We start from the raw sequence: 13538 nt of genomic DNA, 5'->3' as shown, positions 1-13538 counted from the left end.
ACAGACTAGTCCTGCACCGTCAGCAGCCTCTAACCTGAGCTGATTCTGCCTACAGCATCACAGTGTTCAAGCTGCAGCCTGTACAAACATTACAGAAACTCTGCTGCAATGCTGGGCTAATACTGATGGTGGAGATAACCCTCCATGCTCTGGAAAAAAGCCTTGATCCTTGAACTGGCCAGAAGTGTTCACGTTGAAGTGTATTTAACCTACCTGCTGCTGGAAAGATCAAAGCTTGGATCCATCTGCCAGGTTCAAACGAGCTGAGAAAACACCTTATCTAAGTGAAGGTGAACTTTGAACCTGTGGGCCACATTTTAACAAATAAATACCGATTTTTTTTTTTTTTGCATCATCATCGTTGACATCAATATCATGCTTACTAGGGTGGAAAAATAAAAGCTGAAGTCGCTGATATGCTCTGCATAGTCTAAGTTATACCCAGGCGCAGATGTCGTGGATAATGTAATCCACACTGACTGGAGCTGCAAAAAAATCAAGACATTGACAGGTTACGAGGTAAGAGAGCTGCCCTCTACATCACATCTGTAGGTAATGACAACCTTTAAGAAGTGACACCTAACAAATTACCGCGAGTAATAAAAGTGATTTACGAGGGAGTCCTCCGCAGCCGCAGCGCTCATCCGTGCGTCCCAGGACACCGTCCTGTGGGAGGGAAGAGGCGGGGGAGGAGAGAGGAGGGAAGGAGGGAGTGATGTTGAGAGGGAGAAATTGAATGAGAGGAGCAGAAGCCAAACTGAGAGGAGCCATCACAACAGAACTTCTCCAACAATCAAGCAAGTGGAGCAACAGACTGGCTTCTCTCCGGTTTTTTTCTCTCGCTCTCGTCACGCATGGCTAAATAGTTGCAGCAAATAGGAGTTGTGAAGTTATAAAGTTCTGGGCGAGGAAGGAGACGGGGGTCCCCGCTTTGAAAGATGGATCGTTTAATAAGGAGCAGGTCGAGCTGGACAATACCGCTGTTTCTTTTCATCCTGCTTCACTTCTCGACGGCACAAGCTGGTAAAGTATCTAGTTGAACACCTGTAGTGAAGTAATAAAGGCGGCCAGGTGAGGTGCAGTCGATAGATGCTCCAGTGAGTAAAATGTCGGTGAGAAATAAGTGCTTTCTGTAGCCTAAACGATGCACTGTCCAATTTATCCAAGTTTGCTCGACTTTTTCGGGCACCTTGATTCATCACTTGGCCCCCAGCCACCACGAAGTTATTAGAGCTAAAACGCAATTTGTGTCTTTTAAAGTTCACTTTGGATCCTTGTGCGTAAATGTTTTGGTGATGCTGCTACTCGTCCAAGAGAGCTGCTTGGGGCTGGGATTAAAAGTGTGAGCTGACTCAAATTACTCATAGAAGTTGTCTCAGAACTGTGCTAATGATTTCAGTACGTTCTCTTCTGCATATGCCTGCATGCTAATCACTGCGCCTTTCCTGCTCCAGTATCATTTAAATTGAACATGTTGCCAAGGTTGGAGTTTGAGTCGTGCGTCAGGTGTGCTGTAAGACAGCGACCTCAGGAGATGTATGATGTCATGTTTGAGTTTGCTTGTGACCGGCGTCGGTTTACTGTGAAAAGCGTTAACGTTGGCTTGAGAAAGAGGTGAATGGCTGAACACTGAAAGAACTGAGTAGATTAAAATTCCTGTCATGGATCTGTTTAATGTGCCCTCTGCTCACATAGGTCTTAAGTGAAGGCGCTTAGCACTAACACTCTTACTGCCTTAGTCATGGTTATTCTGGCACACTTAAATATTTGACATGTTTTATTAGAGGCTTCTGCCTCAGGTCACATTGTGTACACTGACTTCAGTAATAATGCTTGTAGAAATGGAGTAACTGGACTCATTTTTTAAATTATCCACCTGCAAGGGGACACTTTCTGGTCTCTGTTTAGCAGCTGTGTCTGTCAATAAGTGTGTCCTGGCATCCACATTTGTTGCACCTCCAAACTTGTTCAGCAAGTGCTGCAGCCATTTTAAGCTCTCCTTGTTGCCAAAATGGATATTAACAACCAGCTTGTGCATAGATTTGTACCTCTGTCACCCACACAGGCCTCCACCCCCTTTGGCCGTGTCAGAGTGTCTTCAGCTGGTGCAGACTTACTTCCTTGCAGGTGCTGCAGTTAAGAGCCTCCCTCATGGAGGGACATGTCTCAGCAGCACAAATGAACTCCATGGTCATCGCAAATGTTTAAAGACATTTCGTTTTCACTCATGGCTTTCTACAGGCACCCACTACATGGCTGGCAGGATTTTGCTGGAATTCACTGGCTGAAATAAAATTGGAAGGAAGTGAGCCAACCGACCTAATCACTTTCAAGTGGCACAGTGGCTGCGGTGTCCATTGCTCTCTAATGAGGCCGTGTGATGTGAGAGACTGAGCAGATTAAAAAGTGCACGGGACATATGGTGCTGTAGATATGGCAGTCTTGGATACGTGAATGCGGTTGATAAAGCGTTTGCATGTCTCAGTCTGTTTGCATGTGTGCATTACAGTGAAAGAATGTTTTCCCATATGCTGTCTGTGTGTGTTCGAGCGAGATGAGAGAGCACTTTGTAGTCATGTTTACTGACAGGAAGTGAGACATTCTTGCTCACGTGTACAGTTTCAGTCAGACTCCTCTGTTCTTTTGCCTCAATACATTTTGTTCAGTTTTCTTTTCCTTCTTTCCTTTTTTCTGATTCCATTCAAAGGCTGGGAGTAGGGAGTGTTTGTTTTTTTATTTTATTTTATATGCCTTATCTCTTCGTTTACATCATCTGCCTCCTCCTGCTTATACCCTGCCTCATCCTTAACTGCTTCTGTGACAGGGGGGAAATTGTGCATACAGCCCCCTCACTGCATCCCGTTTGATCCAGCCTTCTTGCCAATCCTACACCAGACTCCCAAAGGAAGGCAGCAAGTCTTGTTTGCCTTTGATCCAGAAACAAATTAGTGGCAAATGAAAACAAATGAAAAAGGCAGCTGAATTTTACAGGATAGAAAAGTGGAATTTCATGAACATTACAGCTCCAGTGTTTTCTTGTTTTATGCAAGTTAGTGTTGGAAACATTAAACATCAGAAGTGTCAGATATGCTGATGTCTGTCCCAAGTTGCTGATACTGCAAGTAGCATATCAAACTGCTTCTCAGACTTTTTGATGAAGCAAACTGTTTGGGACTCCCCCAAGTCTTTAATATGTAGAAATGATGCTTAAACACTTTCATCGCCGGCCTGCAATCTATAGTATTCAACACACATCTGGCTTCCAGAAACTCCATTTCCCTCCGGCTTCTATGGCTCTGTGTTTCTTTGGATGCTCCAAGCAGCTTTTCTGTGGGACTAGCTGAAGATGCTTCCTGTGGAATCGCAATGAGCAGACATCAGAGGAGCTGACTTCTTTGCAGTGTCCCCATACATGTCATCTGCCTCTTTATCCCCGTTTATGAACCCCAGAAAAGTTTTATCATAGTGATCCATCACAATAGCGGTCACAGAGGAGTTCCTTCCAAAGCCATGTGTAGATTCTTAAACAATATGCTGCCCTCAGTAACTCTGTGACCTGGATCCTTTTTCAACTTCTCTGAAACTTGCAAGGAGTCCTTCAGTATAGAACATTATCTGCTGAAATCTCGGTCTCAGCGTTCCGCTCAGAGCCACAAGTTGTTGAGAAACTCCTTGAAACATCCCTGAAAATCAGTGGTCACTGGCTGTATTACACATGCTGTGTGTCTGTGTGTAACACATGCAGTGTTATGCTTTGATTTCAGCAACTCTGGTTACACTGTGTAATAGTAGCCTCAGTGTTATGTCTGAGAAACTAAATGACGGCTTTGGGGGTTAAAACTGGAATGGGTTTGGTCATGTGCACATTTGCATGTTTGTATGTAATCCTCTGTGCCTGAAGTGTGTATTCTGTTTATGTGCATGTTCATAAAAAATACACATTTGTTGTGAAGGTGGATTATGTTCAAAATTTACAAGGACCTGCTATCACCCCTGGCTCTTAAAGGGAGTTTAGTGATTTGAAATTGGGTCAGGCTAGGTTAAGGGCCAATGTCAGGCATGCAGCAGAGATTATCATTACGGAATGGATTTACTGCGGTCAAAGGAAGTCCTCACGAGCATGGAATTGTGGGTGTATGTGTGTGTTTGTGTGGCGTGTCTGTCCAGTCAGGGGCCTTGAGGGGCAGGTGTTTTCTCTGTGGGCCACGCAGCTTTTGGCCTGTCCGCCTGTCATACTGTGAGCAAACATGAGCAGAACAAACTGTGGAGTTTGAAGAATGTGGTGCTGCTGTGAATGGGAAGGAAATGTGTAGCCGGATTCCAGCCAAATCCCTCGCCTTCAACACCAAAAATATAACTGGACTGGATGTAACCACTGACCCACATCCAGCCGAGCAGGCTGAACACACTTTATTAGTTTTCATATTTAAGCCTTTAGGTCAGTCACCTTTCCTTTATGTATTAGTAATGCAGAATTTTGATCATTTGGTATTGCACGTTATAACGTGGGCTGCAAGGTGGCTTGGTGGTTAGCACTTTCGCCTTGCAGCTAGAAGATCCCTGGTTCATGTCCCAGGCTTCCCGGGATCTTTCTGCATGGAGTTTGCATGTCCTCCCTGTGCAGGCATGGGTTTTTTCAGGGTACTCCGGCTTCCTCCCACAGTCCAAAAAGGTGAGGGCTGTGGGAGGTTAATTGGTGATTCTAAATTGTCCATAGGTTTGAATGTGAGTGTGATTGTTTGTCTCTATGTGTAGCCCTGTGACAGACTGGTGACCTGTCCAGGATGTCCCCTGCCTTCACCCTAATTTAGCTGGGATAGACTCCAGCCCCCATGTGACCCTAATGAGGATTAAGCAGTGCATAGATAATGGATCGATGTTAAAAATGGATATCAGTGTCTTGGCATCCCTTGTTGATTGATCACCATCACTTTTAGTGTAACTTGTGAATATTATGTATTATTTTGACCTTTTAACCCCTTAGAAAATATGAAAAAAATAATTCAGTTATCTTCACAGCTGCTGACTTAAACTGCCAGTGCTAACTGAAAGCAGACTCAACCACAAAACATATTCAGAGGGATGAATATCTCCCAGTCTGTCTTCTTGGTTACTCACTGCAAACGTTCAGACTAAATAATGCTTTGTCTCAGGGTTGGAATAAATGCACTTTTGTCACTGATATTTCCAATATGCTCTCACATGTCTGAATTACATCTGTTTGTAAGCAAATGAGCAAAATGTTGGATACATAAAATGACACAGTGATTCAGAGAGAACGTTTGACAGAGCTCCAAAGGGCTGTTTTTCCCCCTCTGTGAACACTAGAATTGAGCTACATGTAAACAATGTGTGCTCATTCTGGTGTGACACTTTGTACAGTCGGTGTATCAATCGTATTTTGTTTGTGAGTGTGTTTAAACTTTCATCTGTTCCGTGTGTATTAGCTCTCCTCAAACTCATAGAGTTCTTGTCCACACATTCGTGACCCAGACAAAAGGTCACACCCAGTCCTAATTAGATTATAGGCTACTCTTCTACGGAGCCTGGGAGAAAATGTGTCTGGATTTATTCAAGCACTTCCACTGAATCTGTCATCACATTTTCTGTATTAATCTTTCGCAGCTTGTTACATTTTCAACGTTTTCTGACGTACTGCTTTTCTGGAGATTTTATAGGGAGTGGAATTCCAATAAACTGAAAAGAACGCAATGCTTGCTGTATTTCTGCAAGACATACACACGCTCAACACATGGTCATGCATTGTCATCTTATTATACGATATGTGAACATCTCCAAACAGTAATTTAAAGTGCAAATGTCAGTTCTTCTCCTCTCCTCATCGCAGGGTGTGGTCTAGTATGCTATGGGAAGCTCTCATGTCTTTCTTTCTGGCTTCATTCTTTGTTAAAATCCCCCATTTCCCAGATGCAATAGTGCTTGACAGTGCAGTACTTTGTGTGAGTGGGATATTTTCAAGCAGGGCAGGGAGTGTAGGTGGTGTGAGTCATAAAGAATGTCTTCCGAGTCATTTGCTTTCGAAACACAGAACACATTATGTCCATGTATGACTGAAATGGTGCTAAACTGTATGCCTGCAGGCTATGGAGATACTGTGTCAAGTGTCTTACAGCCAGAGAAGATACAGTTGTAGACTGTTTGACATTTCCAGAGGATAGAGCCCAATCTGTTAGTTGGAGTGTTCAGCTCTTTTTCTCTCAAGACTGTGGCTGTCAGTGTTGCTGGGCAGACGTGGTTGTCTTAAAGATAAAACACGAGGAAATGGAAGAAAAACAAATGTCTTATGGCTTACAATCCGCATGTGTTCATGTGCATTATTGTGTACTTGCATACTAATCACATGCTGTTCAGAGCATTAGCCATGGCTGCTCTCCCAGAGTTGCTGGATGCCTGTGAAACTCGCCGGATTTTCCAGCGTCTTCCCACCTACTCTGACCCGTTTGGAAACCCCACTGACTCATCAAACTTGCAAAGTTGTTTCAAACTTGTCTCTAATTGGTGGAGACAGTTTTGTTTGTCAGTAGCCTTAGCAGAGCCCTCTCAAAGATGTTGTTCTCTTTTCTGCTTGTCCACTCTCCCTGTGTTGTTTTAGAAGTAACACAATTTGGCAGGTGAGCTAAGGACATGACAACTATAAAGCCTAATGAAATGCAAGCAAAACCTGTTCAGACAGTCAGTGCTGCAGGAAAGGTAAAGAGCCTACAAGAATTGGCATAACTCAAGGTGACATAAATGCAAAGCATGGAGTAGACATTCTTTCACTGAGTGTTGCATGGATTCAGACTTCATATGGCAGCCTTCCACTGCTTGGGGTTTTTCTGCTTGAAGCCAAGTCAGGGATGATAAAATTGTGAAACAGGCGATACTCCACAGAGACATAATTGTATTTTATTTGGGTTATTCTTGTATCCAACTAGCTTATGCTGTTGCCACAGCAGCTATTAAGTTTGCATCTTCTTAAGTCCAGTGGAGTTTTTTTCCAACTCCCACTGAATCAGCTTAAACTTATCCCTCAGTACTTGGGTGTGGGATGTCTATTATCCCTCTGCACATTTAACTGACAGCTGACTGTTAAAGCAGTTTCTTTTGTTTGAAGGAGTTTCTACCGCTTGCCTCAGATTTCTCCCTGTGGCATTGGTTGTGCATTTTGACTATTCTGTGTTGTCTTGTGTGTGTCAGAGGTCAACGGTCTCCTGTCAGCTCATGGCTGAACTGAGCTACATTTAGCTCTAAAAGTTAAAGTAGTTAAGGCAGATCTCCTCTTTATGTGATTCAAGGGATCCATTGACATATTTTCTCTGGATTCTTGAAAATGAATTAATTCTGCTCAAAAGTGAAACGCGATAGCTCGTTTTATGATGTTGCTCTGGATGGGTTGACAGAAACTCAAGAATCCTGCATGATTAAACCCACGTTGCTTCAGTTTAGAATATTACTCAGACGGTTCCAAACATCCATGCCTTATGACCTCTCTTCCTCTCTGTGCATGAGCATGTGCAAACTAGAAGAAGGCAGAGAGGCATAGAGAGAGAAACACAGACAGAGAGAGAGTTAATGTATTGGATTCTGACCTTTGACTAAAAAACAAACTCTAAACTTTGCTACCCCAGAGGAAATTGATTGCAGTCAGGAGTCAAACCAGGCCACAGCAGAGCTACGAAGAGCTCACTTGGGATCTACCAATCCAGGGAAATACAAACATTAGGGATTAGGATCCAGACATGATGTGAAGTGAAAAGTAAACTTTTGTTAAGAATTAAAGTCCTCTGACAGAAATGCAGATGCTTCCATATTTAATGAAGACTGAATCTTTAGCTACAATAACAAAACTCTGGGGCGCCATATTTTTTGCTGCAGTGGGGGTGGTGTGGTCAGGTGGCTACACTTTTTGGTGGTCTTGTCCATTCACATTTTTCTTGAAACAGTATTGTTAATCTGTTTTATTTTATATAGACAATAACACTGGATTTAATGAAATTCTGTCACACTCAAAGCAAGTCATACTACAAGATAGATAGAAATCCAAAAAAAAAGTGTTATAGAAAACATTGCCAATGTCCTTACTTGTGATCTAAGATACCTTGTCGCTTGACATTTATTTCTTGGTATACTGCCATGTTGAATAGAGCAGATTCGATAATTATTCCATATGACTATGTTTGGGTGAAAATGTATTGCTTAATTTTTATAGATAATACCTTATGATTTCAGTAGTTAGAACCCAGCAACTACTACAATTATTGAATTCACATTGCTTATTTATTGCTCCGTATAAATTCAAAGTTTACACCCTGATGTCTTTAGTACTTTAGATCTGCACATTATGTTTTCCATTGTTGAAACCTGTCATAGCTTAGCCTATTTACATTCCCATTGCCATGCGAAGGGAGCGGAGGGCATGCTCTTAAATCTGCTTTGCAAACGACGTCTGCTATGCAAATAAATAACGCCGTAAAATGTAATGCTGTGTTTTTCTGCGAGCAATGTCTGGGCAACGGTAAACTCTCTCCACATGTTTAATTAACAAGGAGAATAAAAGGCACGCTCTGTATGAGTGGCAAGAGCTACAGGAGGCAATTTGGGCTTAGGATCCTCATTTCAGATGCCTGGAATGCTAAGTGCTGAGCGGCTCTCTCTAGCAGCTGGTGGGAGACTGGCTGTGCACAAAGCTCTGATCTTGGCTAATGCTCACGGCAGCACTTTATCAGCATAACATCTAATAACATGAACAGCCGACTGCAAATAAAGCACAGGCTCACTGTAATGAGAGAAACCTTCTACTGGGAGAAGTGTTGTGTCTGCAGGGGCAACGATTGCTGTGCTTATTGCAAATGAGTATAATTTGACAATGTATATATTTGCACATCAAAAAACAACCCAGCCTAACAATGGGGAGTTTGATTTTCCTGCTTGTAATAAAATAAAAATGAATCAGATCTTTACCTTGATAGTGTATTCAGATATGTACTTTTGGACCTGAAACACAAGGACTTGAATGAGGATATACAATGATCTTACTTGATCTTCAGACATATGCTTTAGCAATGAGAATACATGAATGACTCGCACACTTATTTATGCAAGTGAGGCTTTCAAATTGTGATCAATCTGATGCAGACATATTGCTGCTGGCTGCTGCGGGGTGAGCAGTGCGCAGGTGTCAGCTGTCAGGTGTGCTGCAGTAGGATTATGGGTTAGACCGTGTACCACCCCTATCCTATAATAACACCCACAGAAGCCTGGCCACCTGCCGTCACATCTCAGAGGAGCTCGTCTCTTCCGACTCCAAGGAAGCAGGAAAGGCTCGGCACTTTAAAAACCAGCTTCCAGCCACACTAAACCCTGCTTTTCAGCTCGGTAACAACCAGCACTTAACTGAGCCAGACAGAAAAGCGCTATCACACTGGCAGAACTTAAGTGTTAAACTGACAAGACTGAGAGTATGCTGCTGCCATCTGCCATAAATGTCACCTTGCGTGCGATACTAGAAACGGGCATGAACAGAAAGCAGATCAACTCGTATATAAGCATGTAAATAGTATCTTGGTTAAAGAGACAGAATAGGCTACATTGTGTGAGCACGTTTCTTCTCTCTGCTCTGTATACATTGGCAGATGGTTAATTTTTCTTTCTCTCCGTTCCCAGCTGATCCCACTGATGTTCTGCGAGTGCTGGAGCTGTCAGAGAACATGGAGGGGGTGTCCTTGGATACTGGTCTCTGCACAAGCAGGAGGGGCATGGAGGAGACAGACCTGGCCTACAAGATCAAAAAGATTCAGCTCAGTGCTCCCACCAAGCAGCTCTTCCCTGGTAGTGGACTTTTTTTTTTTTCCATTTACAGAATAGTCCTTCGATCCAGTTGAATAATTTTAGAATTTCCAGCAATGTGTCACAATCTACTCTCAGTTAAACCTTGAGAAATATGACTTAGCTCCCCTTACTCTTGCACTTGGGTGCTCTCTGCTTTCACTGGCAATATTTTTCATCGTTATTATCTTTACTTAGGTCTGACTAGCAGTAGGTGGTGCCTGCCTGTTATAAAAATGCCTGCTCCCTGCTGTGCTCTGTCTTGTATAACTTAACAACCTCTCCCCTCCTCTCCTTTTCTTTGTAGATTCCAAATTTCCAGAGAATTTCTCCCTTGTGACAACCATGCGAGCTAAAAAGGGCTCCCAGTTCTTCCTGCTTTCAGTCTATGATGACCAGGGGACACAGCAGCTGGGGCTCGAAGTGGGTCGGTCGCCTGTTTTCCTGTATGAGGACCAGCATGGGCAGCCCACACCTGAAAAGTACCCTATTTTCAAGAAGATCAACCTGGCTGATGGAAAGTGGGTAGTTTTAGGACTTATAGTTTTTCCAGTAGACCAGATATTACACTCAACAAAAATATAAATGCAACACTTTTGTTTTTGCTCCCATTTTTTATGAGATGAACTCACAGATCTAAAACTTTTTCCACATACACAATATCACCATTTCTCTCAAATATTGTTCACAAATCTGTCTAAATCTGTGATAGTGAGCACTTCTCCTTTGCTGAGATAATCCATCCCACCTCACAGGTGTGCCATATCAAGATGCTGATTAGACACCATGATTAGTGCACAGGTGTGCCTTAGACTGTCCACAATAAAAGGACACTCTGAAAGGTGCAGTTTTATCACAGCACAATGCCACAGATGTGGCAAGATTTGAGGGAGCGTGCAACTGGCATGCTGACAGCAGGAATGTCAACCAGAGCTGTTGCTGGTGTATTGAATGTTCATTTCTCTACCATAAGCCGTCTCCAAAGGCGTTTCAGAGAATTTGGCAGCACATCCAACCAGTCTCACAACGGCAGACCACGTGTAACCACACCAGCCCAGGAGCTCCACATCCAGCATGTTCACCTCCAAGATCGTCTGAGACCAGCCACTCGGACAGCTGCTGAAACAATCGGTTTGCATAACCAAAGAATTTCTGCACAAACTGTCAATGAATAAAGCAAAACTGCACCTTTCAGAGTGGCCTTTTATTGTGGGCAGTCTAAGGCACACCTGTGCACTAATCATGGTGTCTAATCAGCATCTTGATATGGCACACCTGTGAGGTGGGATGGATTATCTCAGCAAAGGAGAAGTGCTCACTATCACAGATTTAGACAGATTTGTGAACAATATTTGAGAGAAATGGTGATATTGTGGAAAAAGTTTTAGATCTTTGAGTTCATCTCATAAAAAATGGGAGCAAAAACAAAAGTGTTGCGTTTACATTTTTGTTGAGTGTAATAAATATCTACCCTTTTTCAATACATCGGATTCACAAGTGCCGCTGTGCAACTGTTTTTATGTAACTGTGCGAACTATAACTTTCTTAAATCATGTCATCTGAATGGGTTCCTCACATCTCTGCAGTCAGGTTCAGACATCCCACTCAGCCTGCTTGACCTTGAGAGTTTTTAAAAGGGACTGAGAAAGTTGCAGAGCGCTTGTTATAACGATTTGACCTGATCAGAGCAGTTAAGAAAATCAATCCTCCGCAGCTTCTCAAAGTCAAAGGCACCTCTGGTTTGACTTGCAAAAGGTGTGAAACAGCACTTTACAAGATTCTGCTGACACATCAGGTTCAGAATCCTTCAACAACGACAATTTTAGTAATCCAAGGCTGAACTATTCTTTTTCTGTCTTTCTTTGTTCTTTCAGATGGCACCGGATAGCCTATAGTGTTCAGGGCAAGACCGTGACCCTTTACTTGGATTGTCAGAGGGTTGAGACTCTGGATCTGCTGCGAGGGGACAACGCTGTTGTCGGCACAGAGGGAGTCACTGTGTTTGGGACACGACTGCTGGATGAAGATATGTTCGAGGTAGGGCATTATCGAAGTGTTGGAGCCTCTGAAAACAGTCAGTTGTTTTGTTGGGATATCGTACTGTTATCCAATTCAGTACCTGTTATCATTGTGTTCCGACACATTTTCAGCAGATCTGGTTGCACAGATATTAAATTATTCAAATACTGTGGCCCAAGAATGCATTTAGTTGCCAGCAAGTTTGTTGTCTTTGTGCGTTTCTGCATCAGAGAAAACAAGAGAAGTAAATGAGAGTGTATATTTTGTGAACTTTGTGAAGAAACTGAAGTTTCACTCCGACAATAAACAGTGCTTATTTGCTGAATCATCTGGCAAGGCACATTAGGGAACGTCTTGATACCTTGTTTAAATTTATCTGACGTCTTGTTCATTGTCAGCCTGCATGCCTAAACAGCTTCACTGCTTTTTATCCAAAACTGACTTTAATATTTTTTCATCGCCGGATGAGTAAAGTGATAAGAGTTTGGACTCATTATTGGCCAGGCGGGATAACTTCTTCATGCTGCACTAATTGTCGACATTCTTTCAATTACTGATAAAAATGCATGAACATGCACAACACCTACATTTCAGGTGTTCACTTTATACCTCAAATGCATTGCGATGCAGATTGGATTGTATGTGGCCTGTTCATTTTACAATAGTATATAATTATGAAACAGTCGGTTAAGCAGAATAAAAAATGTATTTTTGATTGTGGAACCTTCACCCCTGACTTTGAAGCTACTTAGGAAAATATTTAAAGGTAAATTCACAGAGGCTATGGTGACAGGGGTGCCCTGTCAATCAAGTGCTCCTGGAACAAAGCAGTGAAGGGAAAAGGAGGTGTTTAGGAAGGAGTGGGGATGGGGTGACATGCTCTTCAGACATGTCCAGTCTCATCACTTCCACTGCAAAGCCAAGAAATGACACATTCTCTTTGCTCATTTTTCAGTATAGATCTGTTGGCTATAGATATGCTGATGTGAGTGTGAATGTCCACCTGTTCTTAAAAATGAAGAACGTGGCTTGAATGAATGTGTATCTCAAGTCTTGTGATCTTCTTCCAGGCAAAATACCTCCTTCTTATGGTTTGCTTAACCAGTGAGTAACTTAATTATGCTTAAGTCATCCTTTTCAAGTGTCCACCTGAAAGATCAGATAATTTAACGTTTTTTTTTTAAATCCATTTTTTCAGAAATCGGAATACGTGTCCATGTCAGTATGCATAAAAAAGAAAGGAAAAGCCAGCGTAATCAAACTAAACTACGGAAGTGACTCCAGTTTCTTTATGTAAGTGCTGTAACCATTATTGTCAGAGGTCATTGTCTGTGCTTCCCATGACAATATGCAATCCCTGCTCCATTGTCATTCCCAATGAGGCTCCACTCTAAATCTCTCACCCGCAGCACGAAATGGAGATCGGCTCAAGCCTCTTCTCCTGCCATGTCCTCAGGGCTCTGTGTCTGCTTAGCAATGGAGCAAGAAAAAAGTGGAGAAAAAAAATAGACGGAGGCATAAGATATTCGGTCTTGTAGAGGTAAGAGGTATGCAATCAGGTTCGGATAAATGACCATCTCCCCAGTGCCGTGTCCCTCAGCGCCCCAAGAATATATCACAATCTGCAACAAGGAAAAGAAAGTATGAAATTTAAGAAAGTACAAAGGGAGGGGTGGTATTACTTTTTATTA

The 13538-nt window shown here is 42.6% G+C and overlaps 1 protein-coding gene across 2 annotated transcripts in view; it reads left to right on the top strand.

The window, feature by feature from the left end:
- The first annotated feature begins 696 nt into the window (after nt 1-696).
- Nucleotides 697-13538, top strand: part of col5a3a (collagen, type V, alpha 3a) — a 45949-nt gene continuing 33107 nt past the window's right edge. The window contains exons 1-4 of one of the 2 annotated variants that reach the window (XR_007938781.1): nt 697-1023; nt 9667-9831; nt 10136-10349; nt 11703-11865. Coding sequence is in view for 1 of the 2 variants with exons in the window: in XM_051941373.1 (XP_051797333.1) it covers nt 939-1023; nt 9667-9831; nt 10136-10349; nt 11703-11865 (627 nt within the window). In the remaining variant the exon portion in view is untranslated. The remainder of the gene's footprint in view (nt 1024-9666; nt 9832-10135; nt 10350-11702; nt 11866-13538) is intronic. The other variant, XM_051941373.1, reaches the window with a different exon arrangement.

Source organism: Acanthochromis polyacanthus, chromosome 21 (assembly GCF_021347895.1).
Source record: "Acanthochromis polyacanthus isolate Apoly-LR-REF ecotype Palm Island chromosome 21, KAUST_Apoly_ChrSc, whole genome shotgun sequence".
Taxonomy (NCBI): Eukaryota; Metazoa; Chordata; class Actinopteri; family Pomacentridae; genus Acanthochromis; species Acanthochromis polyacanthus.
Note: the sequence above shows the minus strand (reverse complement) of the source record. Positions and strands in the feature narration are given on the sequence as shown.